Raw genomic sequence first — 20,093 nt, forward strand, 5'->3', positions numbered from 1 at the left:
CACCCTCACTCTTTCCACGTGACCCCATGGGGCCTCCCCTTCATCACACTTTCGCACCGTCCTCACCCCGCCTACGGTAGGCGTCACTCCCTCCCTCATGACAGGCAAAATGGCGGCGTCCGCGAGGAGCGTGTGGAGCTTCTCGGCCCGAAATACCGGCCGCATTTCTGGGCAGCATTTCGTCCTCGTGACCAAGTGCTCGTGTTCTACCACTGCCGCAGCTCGGCCTTCGAATGCTCAGCAGCTAGCCGAGAAGCTGAGAGCCAAGAAGGAAGAACTGAAATCGAAGGAGAGGGAGGTGAGGGCGCCAAGACTACGACTCCCAGGAGGCAGTGCGCGCCCCTGACGGGGGCGGGAGAATGGGGGGGGGGGGCGCTGACCCCCGGGTCCGGGAAGTGGGCGCTGTGCGGTAGTTACCCGCTCCTTGGCGTATCCCTAGTGCCGCGGCACCTGTCCAACCCTCCTTCCTGAACTTTTATTTTACAAGGAGCGTCATTATTATCCCCTCGGAAACACTGCCGGCGGTTTGAAAGAGCGCCAGCCTTGAATTCTGAAGGACCCGGCTTCAGGGCCGGCCTTGGTCTCTCACTGGGACCGCTGCTCGGAGCAACCCTTTAACTTGGAGTTAAATCCTAGGTCATCACCCCAAACCCACATATAAAAACATTTAAAGAAACAAAATTTTGAAATGGAAAATAATAAATTTCACTTAAAAGTGAAATGAGAAATGAAATCTCAATATCCAAAGTGACATTTTTACCTACCTTGGTCGGGTCGGCCGTATATGCTGTTAGGTTGCTATGGGTCATCGTAGGAGTCTTGCCACGTTTCTTACTTTTCCATTCCTTATAGAATAGCAGTATTCCGTTACATTTTAATTGTTTCAGAATCATGCGTTCATATGCCCGAGTTTGCTCACCCACTCCCGGACTGTTGGACCCATTTTTTTTTTCCAGCTTTTTTTTTTTTTTTTTTTTTTAAGCTCATTGCTGCTATGAACATTTTCAACATCGGGTTCTTTTCTTACTGATAACTTTTGGGTTACGTTACCAGTAGTGGCACTTTTGTATTAAAGTATACACCATTTAGTCATTTTCTTGTTTTTCCAAAATTGTTGAAGTCATTGACGGCTCTACCAGCAATAGGATGCCTCTTTTCCATCAAGGTCAATCAGTAGATATTTGTTTAATTGCCTGCTGTGTGCTAGTTATCATACTGAGTAAGGTCTGGAGATATAATAAGAGCAAAAGACAGTTCCTATCCTCAAAGATCTTTCGATCTAATGGAAATCTAATGGAAAAGAGAACTGGATAAATAGAAAAAATGAGGTCTCACATCTTTAGTATTTTTACTAGCTTAATGGATGCTCAATTCTCATACTTAAGAAGATTGGTAATCCCTGTGTAAAAACTCTCCCAAATGACAGATACCAAATCATCCATGCATTTTCATTCCATATAAGTTTATCCATTGCCTTAGAGTCTTTTCAGTCTCTTGCCGTTAGCTTGTTAGTTACTCATTTTTTACACCATCCCTGTTTTTTTGTTCCATTTTTTGGTCTCAATTTCCTCTGTAAAATGAGGGATTAGAGTACATCAGAGGTGCCAAACATTGGGCCCATAGCACTCCTTAGGGCAGCAGAAACCAGTTCCTACCAAATGGTTTTCTAAATCTCTATGAGGTCCACAGAAATCCTTATATACAATTTAGTGACTCCCCACCCCCCCCTTTTTTTTAATGTGACTTCTCCAGGGTCAGACAACTAATGTGTCTTTTTAATTTATGGAGTAAAACAAGCATTTCCATAACAGAGTAATAAAAAGATGATTATACATAAATCTGCAAATCTACAATCTACAACTTGCTATTTCAAACATACAATAGATTTCTTATTTCCTTCTTCCCTCTTCCCTGGAGATGGCTATCATTAGACAAAAATAGGTATAGAAATGTACCATTATTCTAAACACACTTCTATTATTTTTTTCTCTGGATATAGATAGTATCTTTTTTCCATATGTTCTTTATGTGATTTTTTCCCCCTATAACAGTACAATAAAAAAGGCTATTGCACATGAAACTCCAAATCCACTATATTCAATTTGCTATTCCTTTAAAATATATAACAAAATTATCATGTAAATTTGTTTTTTTATGCCCTGCCCTAAAGATGGCTAGTATTAGACACACATAAGTAGATAGATATAGATAAATAGGTAGATAAGACACACACACACATATATATATATGTGTGTATGTAAAATTATATATCTATCAGTTCTTTCTCTGGTTGGAGACAGTGACTTCATATGTTTTTATAGTTAATTTGGGTATTTATAATATTCAAAATAATGTATTTTCTCAATCTTCTTAAGACAAAATTGCTCTTACTATATTTACTGCTCCCTTCATTCTGTTCATTTCACTCTTCATTATTTCATGTGTTTTTCTGTGTTTTTCTACTATTGAACTTGTTATTTCTTATAGCATAGTACTATTTTATTAAAAATCATATGCCACAACTTGTTCAGCCATTCTCCAACATGATAAAGACATTTCTATAATTCCCAATTCTTCGTCATCACAGAGAGCTGTTGTAAACATTTTAGAACATACAGGTTCTTTTCCTTTTTTTCCTAATCATCTTTGGAAATATATCTATGTGATATTTAAAAAGGTTTCAGAGACACAGTTTCTAGGTAACTTAGTCATTTTATTAATAAACTAAAAGGTGATTAATAAAAGGCCATCACTCTTAGACAAAAGATAATCATGTTGTCATGTTTATTTACTCTTCAAAACAGTAGGTAGTACAACAAACAGCAATCAAATCTAATTGGTTGAAGTGATTTTGGGAGATGGACTTTATTATAATTAAGAATTGAATATCTTTCAGATAGAAAAAGTATTTCTATACCAGACCATCCATAGATTTAGACTATCAATTCAGAGAATGAAACCTCACCCAAGCCTGAGCAGAATGGGATGGGGTTCTCTACCGTAGATTAAATTCCTTGGAAGGCAGGATGGAGTCTGATCAAGATCTAGGAGAGTCAAGATCTAGGAGAGTCAGTACAATTTCATTGTCAGTAATGTCCTTCAAGAAAAACTGGACTTAAAATCAGAACTTTGGAAGAAAGAGCTCTGAATCTCCCCAAGATATTGGTTATTGATAATCATTTCTCATATTTCCCCATTTGATGCTTGAAAGGTATGGCTTTCTCATTGAATTACTCACATACTTTATCAAAGGTTCCTAACTATGTGGATTCTGAGGGGGGAAAATGTAAGATAAAAAAAGAGAAAGATGGACAGCACTTTGACCTTTAGATAAAAGGTACAGAAGGAAAGAGTAAACTGCAAAATAAAATTCATAAATAGTAAGTTTGTTCCCAGTTCAGATGTGGTCTCAGAGCAATTTTCTAATTCAGGTCATTTGTAGATCTCTTCTCTATTAAAAATTTTGTACAAAATTGATCCTTCTTTTTGTTCTGCTTCTCTCTTCATCTTTTAAAGCCCAAAAGTGATTGAAAATTAGAATCAAAAGTTTTAGCTTGAGGAAAGCCAAAATCTCAACTTAGAGTTCCTCAGGGAAGAGCCTTTCTCTAGATGAAGAAATTTCACCATAAGCATTTGAATAAGAATAGTATATTTCCTGATAACATTATGTCCAACTTGTCTCTTTTTCTCTAAAAGTCCACTCCTGGTCACCATAACTGTGATATTTAAAAAAGTTTGAGAGATGTAGTTTCTTTGTAATTTGATCATTTTATTAATAAGACCAGCAGGTTATTAATAAAAGGATAATCATTTAGTCATCTTTCTTAGACCAAAGATGATGGCCACCATTTCTTCCTATAAATCCTCCACAAGATAACAACTCAAGATGCTTAGAGCTTTCTTCAAAGTTTCTTGACAGTAACCTGTTAGCTAGCTTTTCTATTACCAGAAATAAACTGATAAACTTCAACTATAGGTTACTCTTATCATCCACCTTTGCTCCTATTCACATGCTACTGAATGGAGCTAGAGAAAAGTAATGAAACTATGAGGTCTGGATCCCCTACAAATTTAAATTTCATAATTTCAACTGGCTCTTCACTGCAGCAAGGCAATACTCTTAAACCTCTCTAACCAATTTATTGTTCCATTCAACTAACAATGGTTGTTTCCTTTCATATGAAAACCTTTTCATCCCTCTTAAAGCCCAACATGAATATCTCTCCTTCATTTTCTTAGAGTTACAATTCACCCCTCCCCAAAATGAGGCCATTCATTAACAGTTCTCTCTCTGCTTCTCTTAGTCATTTCAAATATCTTCTATTCCTTCTCTTTCACTCCTGACTCAGGCGGAGATTGCCAAGGCAATCTCTCCACATACACCCTTGATCCCAACCACTCCACTTTTCTCCAGTCCTCTGCCAGATCTTCTTTTTCTTTAATCTTCCGTTTTTTTCCCCCAAGCTATGGACTCCTCCTCCTCTGCCTACAACACACTCAAGTTTCCTGTGTCTTTAAAAAAATTCTCATTTGATTTGATCATTCATATCTAGTCCCTTCTTGGCTAAATTTAAAGTTGTGTATCATAGGTGCTTCTCTTTCTTTTCTTATTTCCTTTGTTTTGACTTTTGACTGCATTTAATTGAGTTTCATACTTATTAATTTTTTAAAATTTTTGATTAGGTCTCCCTATCTTGCCTCAGTTGGAAGTGTCATGGCTGGCCACTCAAGGACCTGATCTCACTGCTGATCAGCACAGCTTTGATCCACTGTTTTCAATCTGAGCCAGTTTGCCTCTTCAGCAGTCTGTCTCCTTGTATTTAGGAACTTACTATAATGGTGCAGGACTCAGTGTAGATATATAGTCAGCTTTTGTTTTCCTAAAGTTCAGAACTCTGGAACTCAAGTAATTCACCAGCCTCAGCCTTTCATGTGCCACCACACTCCCATACTAATAATATCTTAATTGCCAATTTTAATGGCCCTTTTCTCAATTCTTCTACATTTTGAGTTTTCTGAGCCTTTAACACTGTTGATAACCCTCTTCCTCTGAATATTCTCCCTTCTCTGGATTTTTATTTGACAGTATTCTTTTCTTTTGGTATCATCTGACTGTTCTTTCTTAATCTTCTTTGGTGGTTCTTTTTCCAGATTATGCCCATTGGAGTTCTTCAAAGACTTTTCTCCCTTCTTCCTCTTTATTATTTCACTTGGTACTCTCATGAGTTTCCCTGGGTTCAGTTATCCTTTTTATATAGATAATTCTCAGATTTATGTGTCTTGCCTTAGTCTCTCTTCTGAGCTCTAGTCCCATCTCACTAGCTTCCTTTGGACATCTTAAGCAGGATGTCCTATAAGTGTCTTAAACTCAGCATATCCAAAATATATTCAAAACATATTCTCTCCACTTTCTACTTCCTTGTTACAATTGGGGAAACCATTGTTCTCCCAGTCACCCAAACTCATAATCTGTCATCAGTTCCTCACTCATATTCATCCCACATGTGCAATTTGTTATTAAATCTTGTCATTTCTACTTTCATATCTCTTGTATATATGCCATTCTCTCCACTCCCACAGCTTTATCTTGTACAGGCCTTCATCCCCTTAAACCTGAACTATTCCAATAGCCTATGAGTTGTTCTCCCTGCCTCAAGTTCCTTTCCATTCTAATCCAGCCTCTACTCAGTTAACAAAGTAATTTTTCTAAAACACAGGTTTGCTGTGTCAGCTCCTTACTTAGTTAAGTTAGTAATTTAGTTAAGTTCTGGTAGCTCCATATTTACTTTCAGGGTCAAATATAAATTGTGCTGTTGGGCTTTTAAAGCTCTTCACAGGCTAGACTCTATCCACTTTCCAGCCTTCTTACATCTCACTTCTTTCCATGCAGTCTATAATCTAGCTACACTGGTCCTCTTGCTACCCTTCATCTTCCATCTCCATGACTTTTCCCTGTTTGTCTCCATGCTGGGTATACTTTCCCTTTTACCTCCTAGCTTTCTTAGTCTTCTTGAACTTAGTTCAAATTCTGTCTTCTGTGAGAGGCTTTTCCCAATTTCCCATTGCTAGCACCTTCTCTGTAAGATTACCTTCCATTTATACTGTATATAACTTCTATGCACATAATTATTTACATTTTATCTTACCTATTAGTATGTGAACTAATTGAGGCAGGGGCCGTGTCTTTTTTTGTCTCCCTAGTGCTTAACACAGTATGTAGCTCTCAGTAAGGACTGAGTAAATGCTTTTTGACTGGTTGACTGATTTAATTTGTGGGCTTTTTTAAGTTCAAATGTTACTTCTTGTGTGATGCTTACTCTGATTCCCTCTCTGCCCCCATTTATGTGTATCTGTATGTATGTGTGGAGAGAGAGAGTCTTTATTTCTTGCTTTATATTTACTTACAGATGTGTGTAGCCTTTATGGAGAAGGGGCCTGCTATTTCCTCCATCAATCATTGTCATAGGCAGACAGTTAAATCCAAGAGTCAGCATCCCTGGGATATACCCTATAGAGAAGAGATTTGCCATTCTCACTAATACCAAGACCTCCTGCCACTGACAGGGCAGAGAATCCAACCTAGCTGAAGCAGCAAGGAAATCTTAGAGATAAGAGATGGCATGTTTTAGACGTGGCAGATTACCACCGTAATCTCAGACACCTTTTCTCCTTGACTCTGGGAGAGAAAGCCCAGGACTCTGAGCCTGAGAGGCCCGGAAATAGCAGTGTACCTCAGAATACTGGTCCTTTTTCTGGCCTGGCCTTCACAGCCATTATAGAAGGAAGAAAAGAGATCTCCTAATACTAGCTACCTGCAAATTCCTATCAACAGGCGGGTAAACCTGAAGCTCCTGGAATAGCAATGCCTCCAGTATTGCCAGCTCTGTTTTCTGCTTAGCTTCTACAGCCATTATATCAGGGAACAATCCCTAGACATCAAATTGTAGAAAAGAAAATTCTTATGGCTAGAGTCCTTGAAACTGTCAAATGTTTCAACATCAGAAGGAAAAATGGTTTAATCAGTGCAACTGATATAAAAGGAGATACATTATCATTTACTTTTTTGTTGTACCTTAAAGACCACCAAGCCTTTCTATCTGACCTGCAGCTAAAACCATCTATTTTTTATTACTCCATATATTAGAATGTGAACTCCTTGAGAATAGGAACTGTCTTTGTAGCTCCAGGTCTTAGTATCTGCTTTGTATATTAATTGCTTAATATGCTTTTTCATTTATATATTCATTCTTTTGAGAATTTTTTTACCTCATTGTCTTCAATTGATGTTGTCATAGATTACATAGTTTTCTCATGATTGTCGTCTTGCAGATACTTATATGTTTTGCATAACAAGGTGACCAAATACCTCATGAAATGTTTCTCATTACCCTGAGATATGTGATAAAACACCATAGCTCACTCTTTTATTTGCTTCTTCAAGAAAACCCTATGAGCTAACCTTTCACTTAGATGCAACTTCCTTCTTTCATCTGGTTTCACTTTATGGTATAAACTGTCAAAATTTAAAGAATTCAGTTCCTCCAATAGTATGTTTCCTTGTCCATCATTAATTACAGCTCTCATAATTTTAGAATTCCAACTTTAGGGATGCTTAAGAAACCCTGAAACTTTTGCATATAGTATAGATTTTGATGCTGTTATTTGTTAGTATCTTTCTATATTTAGTTGTATTTTTTAGTATTTGTCATTTGTCATGGTGCAATTATATCCATTTATTTTTATTTACCTAATATCTAAATGTGAAGACCGTGTATTTTAAAATCAGCTGGATCAGGAATTCAGGTTAGGGGAAAATCATCAGTCTTTATTCTCAGTGAAGAACGATCGGAGGTGGAAGAGAATGGGCAATAGCAATATGTGTAGCTGAGTCAAGAAGCTAGCTAGACCAGAAGCCACATGACCAGCAGCTGCTAGCATGGAACCCAGGCCAATCTCTCCCAGCTTCTCTTCCTGTCTCTCTGTCTCCACCCACCAAAACCGTCATTTTCTATACAACACAGCAGGACTTGCACAGAGAGTGGGCAGGGGCCATTCTTTATCTAAGCATGTATATTAATAGGGTATAGTCCAATTACTATTTAGCCTCATGTACTTGGGAACTCAAACCTCAGCCCATTACATCTAAATATTTCATTTATTTAGCCATTTTATAATTATTAGATGTATATCCCATTCCCAACTGTTCCCAAAGTCATGGTGTAGACTGTTAAGGCTATTATGATTCATACCTTTTTTCTCTCACAGGTGCCTAAAGACCCTATTCAGAGGAGAATACAAGAGTTGAAACGGTACACTAAGCAGTTGCAAAATGTCCATCCCAATGTGTTATCTAAGGCACTGAAGAGAGGGATCCTATATCAAGACAAGAACATTGTTGTCATTAACAAGCCGTATGGTCTCCCTGTACATGGTAAGGATTAGAGAAGGAAAAGATGAACTGAATTGAATTATTGATGGACAGCAAGGCTCTGTGCTAGGTGTTGAGGGTACAAAAATAGAAAAATGACACAGTATATACCCACAAGAAGATTATATTCCTTTTTTTAAAAATTATTAAAGCTTTTTATTTACAAAACATATGCATGAGTAATTTTCCGACATTGACCTTTGCAAAACCTTCTGTTCCAAATTTTTCCCTCCTTCCCCCAACCCTTTGTCTTAATTGGCAGGTAGTCCAATGCATGTTAAATATGTTAAAATATATGTTAAATTCAATATATACATATACATATACATATTTATACAGTTATCTTGCTGCACAAGAAAAATTGGATCAAGAAGGAAAAAAAAAACCTGAGAAAGAAAACAAAATGCAAGCAAATAACAACCAAGAGAGTGAGAATGCTGTGTTGTGGTCTACACTCACTTCCCACAGTCCTCTCTATGGGTGTAGATGGCTCTCTTCATCACTGAACAGTTGGAACTGGTTTGAATCATCTCATTGTTGAAGAGAGCCACATGCATCAGAATTGATCATCATATAGTTTTGTTGCTGTGTATAATGATCTCCTGGTTCTGCTCATTTCACTCGGCATCAGTTCATGTAAGTCTCTGAAATCATCTGATTGATCTTTTCTTACAGAACAATAATATTCCATAACAATCATATACCACAACTTATTCTGCCATTCTCCAATTGATGGGCATCCATTCAGTTTCCAGTTTCTTGCCACTACAAAGAGGGCTGCCACAAACTTTTTTGGTCATATAGGTCCCTTTCCTTTCTTTAAGATCTCTTTGGGATATAAGCCCAGTAGAAAGACTGCTGGATCAAAAAGTATGAACAGTTTGATAACTTTTTGAACATAGTTCTAAACTTCTCTTAATGGCTGGATCCGTTCAGTTCCACCAATAATTATCAGTGTCCCAATTTTCCCACATCCCCTCCAACATTTGTCATTATCTTTTCTTGTCATCTTAGCCAATATGAGACGTATGTAGTGGTATCTCAGTTGTCTTAATTTGCATTTCTCTGATCAATAGTGGTTTGGAATACCTTTTCATATGACTAGAAATAGTTTCAATTTCTTCATCTGAAATTGTTTATATCCTTTGACCATTTATCAATTGGAGAATGGCTTGATAAGAAGATTATATTCTGCTGGGCTAGGGAATATTACACATAACATGTTTTTTGACAAAACTTGAGTGAGAGAATACTGATACATTCAGATAGAAGGAACAGAGAAGGCATTATGGAGGAGCTGCCTAAAAAGGAATTTAGAAACAATCAAAAGGAATAAAGTCCAAGTGGCAGAATAGAGGGAGCACATAGCTGACCTTTTCCAACATTCCTGTTGAAACAACTTTAAAGTAACACCTCAAATTGAATTCTGGAGTGGCTGAACCAATGAAAGAAATATTTTTCCAACTCAAGACACCTTAGGAAGTCAGAAAGACATCTGGGTCATGGAGATGAAATTAACCTAAAGGATGAATGCTAGTGATGGGACTAGTGGTAGTGATAGAACTTAAGGAATTTTCATATCAGAGATAATCAGGGTACCTAACAACTGGTCAATAAGAGATTACAGGAGACCCCATGCTAACACTCGACAAAGGTACTGTTATGTCTGTACCCACTTCTAGTCATAGTTCAAAGGTGGAGAGGAACACTTTCAATCAAGAGGGAGAAGGAGCCTTGAGGAAAGGTGTCAATCTTGGTCAGAATGGATCAAAGACTATCACATAGAATCACTTCTGAGCCCAAGGGATCAGGGGTTCTGAGGAGCAATATTGATTGCAATCTCAAGGGATCAAGAGCCCTTCCTGGGCAAGGAACAGGAAAATAGTGATCACACTTTTCCCCAGATGACACTACCTGGAATGCACTAAAAACTTCCAAATCCCCAAAACTTGCTTCCAAAACAGCAAATGTGAAAAAGCCTTAAATTTGAGATAGTGTCCCTCTTCTTATGAAGGAAGGTGGCCTAGCAGTACCATATTTCAGACTTTATTACAAAGCAGTAATCATCAAAACAATCTGGTAGTGGCTAAGAAATAGAATGGTGGGTCAGTGGATTAGATCAGTTACATAAGGCACTGTGGTAAATTATCATATGGTAATTTAATATTTGATAAATACAAAGACCCTAGTTTTGGGGATAAGAGCTAACTATTTGACAAAAATTGCTGGGAAATCTGGAAAGCAGTTTGACAGAAACTAGAACAACTTCTCATACTGTATGACAAAATAAGGTCAAAATGGGTAGTTAGCCCTTTCATACCAGAGGGGTTAAGGGAACAGTGCCCCTGAGATCTGAGAGATCTGAAAAATTCATGTAAAAATTTTTTGGCCCTTTTTTTGTACCAGAGAAGAAGTCTGATTTTTTTTTTTTTTTCTATTATAGAGTTTTTACAATACCTTATTGTAAAATTTGGAATTTTTCATAGTCTTTTGTGTCATCTGATGGCCTTTGCATATAACTTACACAAAAATCCCCCAAATTATCATTTAATTTCTTTTGCTGGTCCTTGATATATGTGATGTGGAAGGGATAATTGTCTATGATTTAGACATAAAGGATGATATCATAAGCAAATTAGAGGAACGTAGAAAATTGTACTTGTCAGATCTATGGAGAAGGGAATTGTTTAATGAACAAACAAGAGATAGAGAGGATCATGGGAATTAAATGGATAATTTTGATAACAGTAATTAAAAAACTTTAGCATAAACAAAACCAATGCAGCCAAAATTTAAAGAAAAACAATTTTTTTTTTTTACTGCAATTATTTCTTAAATACCTAAGAGTCAATCCACAACCTCTTCTCTATTCTCATGCTCTATGACCTTTTTGTGGCCTTTGATATGTGGATCATCCTCTTCTTCTTGACCTCTCTTCTTTCCAGATTTTTGAGATACAACTCTCTACTGGTTCTCCTCCCTCTCAGAACTTGCCTTCTCATTTTCCTTTGCTGGATGCTCCAGTTCACACGCTCTAACTATAAGTCACACACAGAGCTCTGTCCTGGACTCTTATCCCTCTTTTCTACTTTATATAGTGATCTCCTCAGCTCTTCTGGATTTAATGATTCTCTATACTAATGATTCTCAAATCTATCTATCCTGCTTTTAGCTTCTGCTGATCTCTAGAGATCTTACATCTCCAACTCCCTTTCAGACATCTTGAACTGGATGTCCAATAGACATCTTAAATTCAACATGTCCATAATTGAACTCATTATCTTTCATCCTAAATATTCTCCTCTTTCAAATTTCCCTATTAGTTGAGGTCAACACCATCCTCCCCTCCCCAGGCTCAAAGCCTAGTTGTCATTGTCAGCTTCTTAGTATCTCTCATTCCCCCGCTTCTTCTCCAAATCCACTCCTGATTTCACCTTTGCAACACCTCTCAAATATGTCACACTTCTCTGTCCTGACACTGCTGGGACCATGGTGCAGGCCCTCATCACATCATGCCTGAACTAGTGCAGTAGTTTCTCTGTGGATCTGCCTGCTTCAAGATGTCTTCCATTCAGATATGAAAGTGATTCTCCTAAAGTACAGATTAACCATGGCATTTCCCTATTCAGTAAACTCTAGGGGTTCCCTATCACCTCCAGGATCAAATACAAAGTCCTTTGACATTCAGAACCCTTTACAACCTAATTCCTCTATATTTTCATTTTTCTCATACCTCACTCTTCTATCCATTGACTCAGGCCTAAGTGTTACACAAAACAAGGTCCTCTCCCTCTCAGGTCCTTGCATTTTCTCTGATCATCATCCTTGTCAGTAAGATTCTCCCTTCCTCATCTCTGCCTCTTGGCTTACTTCAAGTTCCAACTTAAATCACATCTTTTCTAGGAAAATACCTTTTATCTAATGCCTTCCCTCTGTTAATGATTTCCTATTTATCCTACATGCAATTTATTTTTACATACTTCAAGTTCCAACTTAAATCACATCTTTTCTAGGAAAATACCTTTTATCTAATGCCTTCCCTCTGTTAATGATTTCCTATTTATCCTACATGCAATTTATTTTTACATATTTGTTTGCATCTAGTCTTCCCCATCAGGTTTGTGAATTCCTTGAGGGCAGGGATTTTGGGCCTCTTTTTAGTGCTTAGAATGATGCTTGACACATAGTACTTGTTTACTGACTGATATATTGTAGAATTAGATTTGATAAGCAACAGTAGCTGAATGGATACAAGGAAGAGGGAAGAACTAAAGATCATTTTGATGTTCATAATTGAGTGGAAGAATGTTAGAACCTTAATATTGACAATTTAGAAGAGAAGTAGATTTGGAGAGAGAGTGGGGAACAGAAATCATTTCTGTTTGGGGCATGTTGAATTTGAGGTGCCTGTTGTGCTTCCAGATGAGGTGCTAATATTCTGGAAAAAGAGACTGAGGCTGATTATATAAATCTGGGAGTTGTCTGCTTAGAACTGATAGTTGAACACATGAGATTAGATTGAGTAACTAGTAGTGACTGTTGAGGTTATCTAGGACTTAAGAGACTAAGTCTTGAGTATGATTTTAAAAACAGAGGAGTACCTTTAAAGTTTGGATGAGCTATGGCAATAGCATACATGAAAGCTTAAAGCTAGAAAATAGTAGGCCAGCTTCGAACAGAGACAAAATGATTTTCCATTTTTCAAGCAGGATTTGCAGATCTTCAGGCTCCTTGAACATGGACACCCTCTTTTTCTCCTCTTTGCCCACTCAACCTCTAATTAAAAACCCTGAGATAAGAGCCCACAGGTAGCTTTTCATAGAGTGAAGAGAATGCTACTTGTTCCTACTAGAGTTCCTTGACAGCTATGGGAAACAATCCTTTTTTTCCTTCCAAGAAATGGTGTTATCTTCTTGTAGAATCCTTCTTTTTGGTTGTTCAGTCCTTTTTGTTCTGCCCTCTTCATAGGTGGCCCAGGAGTCAAGAGCTGTATCACCGACATCCTGCCTATTTTGGCCAAGATGTTATATGGCAATAAAGCAGAGCCATTGCACCTCTGCCATCGCTTGGACAAGGAGACAACAGGGGTGATGGTATTGGCTCGGGAAAAGGAAATGGCTCACCAAGTCCAAGAGTTGTTTAAAACTCGGCAGGTGGCAAAGAAGTACTGGTAGGAGCAACATTAGGACAGTAAACTTAGATGGAGGAGTTTTTGTCCATTCACTCAACAAATGTTTATTGAGTACCTATTGTGTACAAGACATTTCAGGACAAAAAGATATATCATGTTTTTCTCCCCCCAAGAAGCTTATATATGTTCATCACCATCAATTCCTAATACTCTGCTTTCTTTTTCCCTATTTCCCATAAAAACTCTTCTGATTCTGATAGCATATGACTTCTAACTTCCTTTTATAACTGTAATATAGTACTACCTCTTTAACAACAGGAGGGAGGTATATGCTTCTTCCTTGATCTTTTGGGGTTAAAGTTGACTTTAGTATAGATCTGTCTTTTCATGTCTTTTAGTGTTGTTTTCTTTTACATTATTGTGACTATTATGCATCATGGTTATATACTTAACTGTATATCACTTCATGCTTCAATATTATATATTTTACTATGTATCACTTCATACCAGTTTTTCCAAAATTCCCTGGATTCTTCATATTCAATTTAAATAAATTTTTATCCTTCAACAATATTCCATCACATTTATATAATTACAGTTTGTTCATACATTTTCTAAATAGTGGACACCCAATTTTTCTTCAGTTTTTTGCTACCATCAGAAATGCAACTCTGAATAGTTTGTTTTTGTTTTTGGGGAGGCAGTTGGGGTTAAGTGACTTGTACAGGATTACACAGCTAGTAAATGTTAAGTGTCTGAGGCGGGATTTAAACTCGGGTCCTCTTGAATCCAGGGCCAGTGCTCTCTCCACTACACCTTCTAGCTGCCTCAGTTGGTAATAGTTTGAAGTAAATGAGTTCCTTCTCTTTACCAAACAGAGTTTTAAGAAGTTTGTCAAGATTGTGTTTTGCAGCAGTCCATACAGATAGATAGAAGTTGCTACAGATTTGTACTTTTAATGAGGTTTATTGGAAGTGCTATTTCACACATCGGTGGCCTTTCCTAGGACTTAGTCCCTGCCTTTGAGCAGGGGGTCTTGACCTTTTGGTATGTGTGCCATGGACCCCTTTGGCTGTCTGCTGATGCCTATGGTATGACTTTGTAGAATTATCCTTTTAAGTAATTGAAGGAACTTCTAAAAAAATTAGTGAGAATGAAGATATATATTTTTTTCCCTTCCAAATTCACAGAACCCTCTGAAATCTCTCTGTGGACCGCCTCTTAAGAAGCTTTATCCTAGAGGAACCTCCCCTTTGGAAAACAAGGATTTAAAAAGATGATGGTTCTTGTCTGACTGCAGTCCATATTAAGCAATGGATTCCTTGGAATGGGACAGTGGGAGTGAAAAACCACATGCTATTCTCTGAATCCTTTGTTCTGAGGAACACCTAGCTGATAGAATACTCTTTTTCTGGAAGGAAGCCTAAACTTACAAAGAAGGGCAAGCTGATGAGAGGGAAACCTTATTCCCCTATGGTTAGGAGAGGGTACTATGTGGAAACAGTCTTTTTTTGTTTTATTTCTGGTAAGGAAGGTGGAATTAGTCCCTCTTATCTTTCTATTGTCATCTTCCTCATTTAAAAAAAGAATATTAAATAGCCAGTTGTGATTGGCTTTGTACTAGGCACCCTAAAGACAATACAGATACAGCAGGTAAACTTACAATTATGTTATACAACTATAGACACCTACACTGCAGGCTTCTCTTCTCCTTCCCCCCATTTCTGCTAGGGTTGTGTAATACTTGTATTCTGTCCTGTCCCCACAGGGCCATCTGTGTGGGGGTCCCCATGCATTCAGCAGGGATGATAGATATCCCTCTCATTGAGAAGGAGGTGCAAGGCCAACAGCAACACCATAAGGTACCTGGGGTTTTTCTGTGCACAGTATTCTTTTCAGTCTATTTCTTTGAAGATTACTCTTGATTCCTCTGGCTGCAGATGACATTGGCCCCCAGCTACCGCATGGAGAATGGGAAAACCATGAAGATCCGTCCAAACCGGCATGCTCATGTTGCTGTGACCCAGTATCAGGTGTTAAGCCGCACTTTGTCCTGTTCCTTCTTAGAGCTACAGCCCATCACAGGTGAGGACTTGCCCTGGAATGAGTTAGCAAATGTAGAATTTTTCAAAATGTCTTGGTGCAGTTATAACCGACCAAAGCTTTTTAGGCCCCTTATAGGACATTCTGTCCAATGCTCATTGTGATAGTCTTAATAGACATGACTTTGTAGGTATTCTGAATAGTCTGTGTCATTTCTTTGTGATCCAGAGTGATTCAGTGTGATTCAGTAAACATTTAATAAGTGCTTCTAATTGCAGCACATAGTCCTAGACTTTGGGGGAGATGCAAGGTAATTAAGACACTATCCCCAAGGTTTTCACTTTTTAGTGAGAAAATAGGACATATACACCAGTGCTTTGAATGAGATGGGTTTTTAAAAAATCTGCTGGTTTTCTTTTTCTGCAATTATTCAGGGGTGAAGCATCAACTTCGAGTCCACCTAGCCTTTGGATTAGGGTGTCCAGTCCTTGGGGATCACAAATACTCTGACTGGAACAAGTTGGCACCCCAGGTAAGAAGTCCCTAATGCATCACAAAAAGGGAAAGAGATTCTTCTTTGTGTGTCAAAACTCCAGAACAAGTCAGTTAGCAAAGAGTTATCACATTCCTTTTATATATATATATATATATATATATATATATATATATATATATATATATATTTTTTTTTTTTTTTTTTGGCTGGCTTTATTTTTTTTTTTATTTTTAATTATTTAATAACCTTTTATTTACAGGTTATATATATGGGTAACTTTACAGCATTAACAATTGCCAAACCCAGCCCTCTTTGTAGTGGCTAGAATCTGGAAACTGAATGGATGCCCATCAGTTGGAGAATGGCTGAATAAATTGTGGTATATGAATATTATGGAATATTATTGTTCTGTAAGAAATGACCAACAGGACGATTTCAGAAAGGCCTGGAGACTTACAGAACTGATGCTGAGTGAAATGAGCAGGACCAGGAGATCATTATATCTTCAACACAATACTAGATGATGACCAGTTCTGATGGATCAGGCCATCCTCAGACGAGATCAACAAATCATTTCCAATGGAGCAGTAATGAACTGAACAGCTATGCCCAGAAAAAGAACTCTGGGAGATGACTAAAACCATTACATTGAATTCCCAATCCCTATATTTATGCACACTCGCATTTTTGATTTCCTTCACAAGCTAATTGTACAATATTTCAGAGTCTGATTCTTTTTGTACAGCAAAATAACGTTTTGGTCATGTATACTTATTGTGTATCTAATTTATATTTTAATATATTTGACATCTACTGGTCATCCTGCCATCTAGGGAGGGGTGGGGGTAAGAGGTGAAAAATTGGAACAAGAGGTTTGGCAATTTTTTTTTTTTTTTTTTTTATTTAATAGCCTTTTATTTACAGGATATATATATATATATATGGGTAACTTTACAGCATTAACAATTGCCAAACCTCTTGTTCCAATTTTTCACTCTTACCTCCCTAAATGGCAGGATGACCAGTAGATTTAAATATATTAAAATATAACTTAGATACACAATAAGTATACATGACAAACGTTATTTTGCTGTACAAAAGAATCAGACTCTGAAATATTGTACAATTTTATAGAAGGAAATTCAAGTAATGAAGTTCTAAATATAGGTGTATTGAATTAAATGTAATGGTTGTCTAGTATCTCCAGATCTCTGCATACTGGTTCATTCATTACTGCTCCATTGAAATGATTTGTCTGATCTCTGTATTGATGGATGCCTGAGTCCATCTAGAACTGGTCATCATGTATCAGTATTGTCAGTGAAGTATATAATGCCATTTCCTGAGATCCTGCCTATTTCACTTCAGCATCATACGAATCTCTCCAGGCCTTTCTGAAATGCATCCTGTGGTCCTTTCCTTACATTTATAATTCTTATTGGATATAATCCCATTATAGCATTTCAACTGTGGATCAATGCACAGTTTGTTACTTTTGAGCCCTTTTTTATATTTAATATTGGACTGGACATTTGGAGAATGCACATCAGGCAATCACACTTTGGTCTTTAAACCCAGAGGTTGATTTCAGATGAATTATCTATGGGATATAAATCCTAGAGTAACAAATGGTCTGGATCAGGAAAGGGCTTGCATAGGGTTAATCAGGAAAACCTTTCTGTTTCATTCATTCTCAACTTTAATTTTGGGTTTCTTAAGTTAACAGTAACCTTTCTCACTACTGGCAAAGAATCAAGGGATTCAGTAGGCCTGTTAAAACCTATTCTTTCAGAAGAGTTAGCAATGTTCAAATGATTCACCAGAATGTACTTCATGGATATAAGATCTCAAGCTGACAATCATATCAGGTGGTGTTTGGAAGAAAGGCAAACGAGCTCTGTCTCCATGAGGATTATAGGAAAACCGTGTCTTCAACAATTCTCAGCTTCCTCAATTTGGGTTTCCTCCCTTCCCAGGCAGTTAGGTTAAGTACTTTGCCAGTCACACTACTGCAGAAGTATTAAGTTGGATTCAGGTAGTACACCTTCCTTGTGATTAATCACCTTCTATTCTTTCTGATTTCAACTGTCTTTCAGCCAGGCTTCTGGCCTGTCAATCTGCAGCTCACTTTGCAGAATTGTGCATTCTCCTGGAAAAGATCTCAAATTCAGTCTGACTCATTGCTGCAGGCTGGAAGTTTAGGAAGTACGAGTTCTCATGAGAACAGACATTAGCTCCTCATGAAGGAGAGATGTTTGTCTAGGAGCTAAGTGTCTTCTTAGAATCAACTTTCTAAGTCTCTTCATGCACTTGAGCTGATTTATCTCTTTATTTATTTCTTTCCCCCAGGCAGTTAGGGTTAAGTGACTTGCCCAAGGTCACACAGCCAGGAAGTGTTAAGTTGTGATCTCCCAGGTAATCACACCCTTCCTTGGTGATGTAATCACCTTCCTAGTATGTTCATACTTGCTATTTCCAAGCTGTACTTTCCCAGGCTTTCTGGCCTGCTCAATCTGCACTCACTTTGCAGTAATTCGTGTCATTCTCACCTGGCACAAACCCCAATTCCAGTCTGCTCATTGGCTGGCAGAGGCTGGGAAGCTTTAGGAGTACTGAGTTCTCATGAGAACAGAATTAAGGCACCTGCATAGAAAGGAGGAGAGATGGTTTGTCTGAGAGTGCTAAAGGTTCTTCTTGAACTCAACTTTCTCGTAGTCTCTTCATACACTGACTGATTTATCTACTTTATGTTTTTATTTATGTTTCCTTAGCAACATTGTGATTAGAAAGCATTTAAAGGTACTATTAATGATAATAAAGCACTCAAGTCTCTCTCTATTCTCTTCTGGACCGAACTTCACTTTGTAAGAATGCCAGGGTCTGTCTTTCTTTCTGTTGTTTTTCATGGTCTCTGTGAGAGCCAGAACAGCTGGTTTGCTTTCTGGCATTTTCATGGGTTGTGCATTCCGCAATAAGTGTCTGAGGCCAGATTTGAACTCAGATCCTCCTGACTTCAGGGCTGGTGCTCTATCCATTGCACTACTTAGCTGCCCCTTCTCCACCCTTTTTAAAGTGCCCTCTTTCCGTTTTACAGAAGCTATCTTCTGGCATCCTGAAGAAACTTGGTTTGGAAAAGACAAAGACACGTCACCTTCCTCTCCACCTGCATGCCCAGCAGTTGATCCTACCTCCTCTGGGGTCTGAGAAGCAGGAACTTAACTTGGTTTGCAAGCTGCCCCACTTCTTCGTGCGTTCTTTATCACGTCTAGGACTGGAATTCCCAGAGAAAGACTGAGATTAAAATAAAGTACTAAAGAGATTCCAGTATAGAAAAATTGGACCATTTTTCATTGGCCCCATTGGCTTTGTTCCCTTGGAGTCAATATTCTGCAAAGCAAGAAGGTTCAAGAAATGACTCTGGAGGAAGAAGTCTTCCTCATTCTCTAGGTACTTTGACTTTGAAGTTGGAGGGGCTTGCTAGGTTGGCTCTCTGTGGAATTAGAATTCAGCATCTGAATGTACAAGAGACATTAGATATGGTTTGAAGAATCTCAGTTGTTTCAGATCCTCTTATGTAAAACAAAGCTTAAGGTCAGCACAATATGGAGATGCTTGTTTTGAGAGTCTGCATACCTCTCTCACTTTATTGGAATGGAAGAACCGAGCCAAGCTCTGCAGACAAATGTAAGTGGGGAGAATTATATGCAGGTAATCCCCACAGACAGAAACAAGAACCAAGAGCTATATTCTCCCTATAATAAAATTTTTATTTAAACTATGTGCTTCTAACCAGGTAAGTTCTTATGCTTGAATGCCCATCATGGCTTAGACTGTGTCTACTGTGCTGGGCAAACAGGATTCATATGGCTTCTCAAATATTCCCCTTATGCGCCAGGACCTCTTAGGAGTATTAGACTTCTCCATTTTTACAGTAAGGAACTCATCCATACCAGATTTCCAAGTTACCTTGATGGCTATGAGGGCATGCCATTTAA

General features: G+C 37.9%; 2 protein-coding genes across 2 annotated transcripts in view; one reads left to right on the top strand and one right to left on the bottom strand.

The window, feature by feature from the left end:
- Positions 1–802, bottom strand: part of FAM118B (family with sequence similarity 118 member B) — a 93,033-nt gene extending 92,231 nt beyond the window's left edge. Inside the window, exon 1 of the mRNA XM_031960927.1 lies at positions 765–802. The gene's annotated coding sequence lies outside the window, so the exon portion shown is untranslated. The remainder of the gene's footprint in view (positions 1–764) is intronic.
- On the top strand, positions 15–19,876 carry RPUSD4 (RNA pseudouridine synthase D4). The gene is made up of 7 exons (XM_031960925.1): positions 15–298; positions 8,266–8,431; positions 13,397–13,598; positions 15,328–15,421; positions 15,500–15,644; positions 16,037–16,134; positions 19,193–19,876. The coding sequence occupies exons 1-7, from the start codon at positions 98–100 to the stop codon at positions 19,391–19,393; spliced, it is 1,107 nt and encodes a 368-aa protein (XP_031816785.1). The 5' UTR covers positions 15–97; the 3' UTR covers positions 19,394–19,876.
- The last annotated feature ends 217 nt before the right edge of the window (positions 19,877–20,093 follow it).

This window comes from Sarcophilus harrisii, chromosome 3 (assembly GCF_902635505.1).
Source record: "Sarcophilus harrisii chromosome 3, mSarHar1.11, whole genome shotgun sequence".
NCBI classification, from domain to species: Eukaryota; Metazoa; Chordata; class Mammalia; order Dasyuromorphia; family Dasyuridae; genus Sarcophilus; species Sarcophilus harrisii.

Coding starts and splice junctions, on each gene's coding strand:
- RPUSD4 (XM_031960925.1), top strand. CDS start 98: ATGACAGGCAAAATGGCGGCGTCCGCGAGGAGCGTGTGGAGCTTCTCG. Junction 299..8,265: donor TGAAATCGAAGGAGAGGGAG/GTGAGGGCGCCA, acceptor TTTCTCTCACAG/GTGCCTAAAGACCCTATTCA. Junction 15,645..16,036: donor AGAGCTACAGCCCATCACAG/GTGAGGACTTGC, acceptor GCAATTATTCAG/GGGTGAAGCATCAACTTCGA.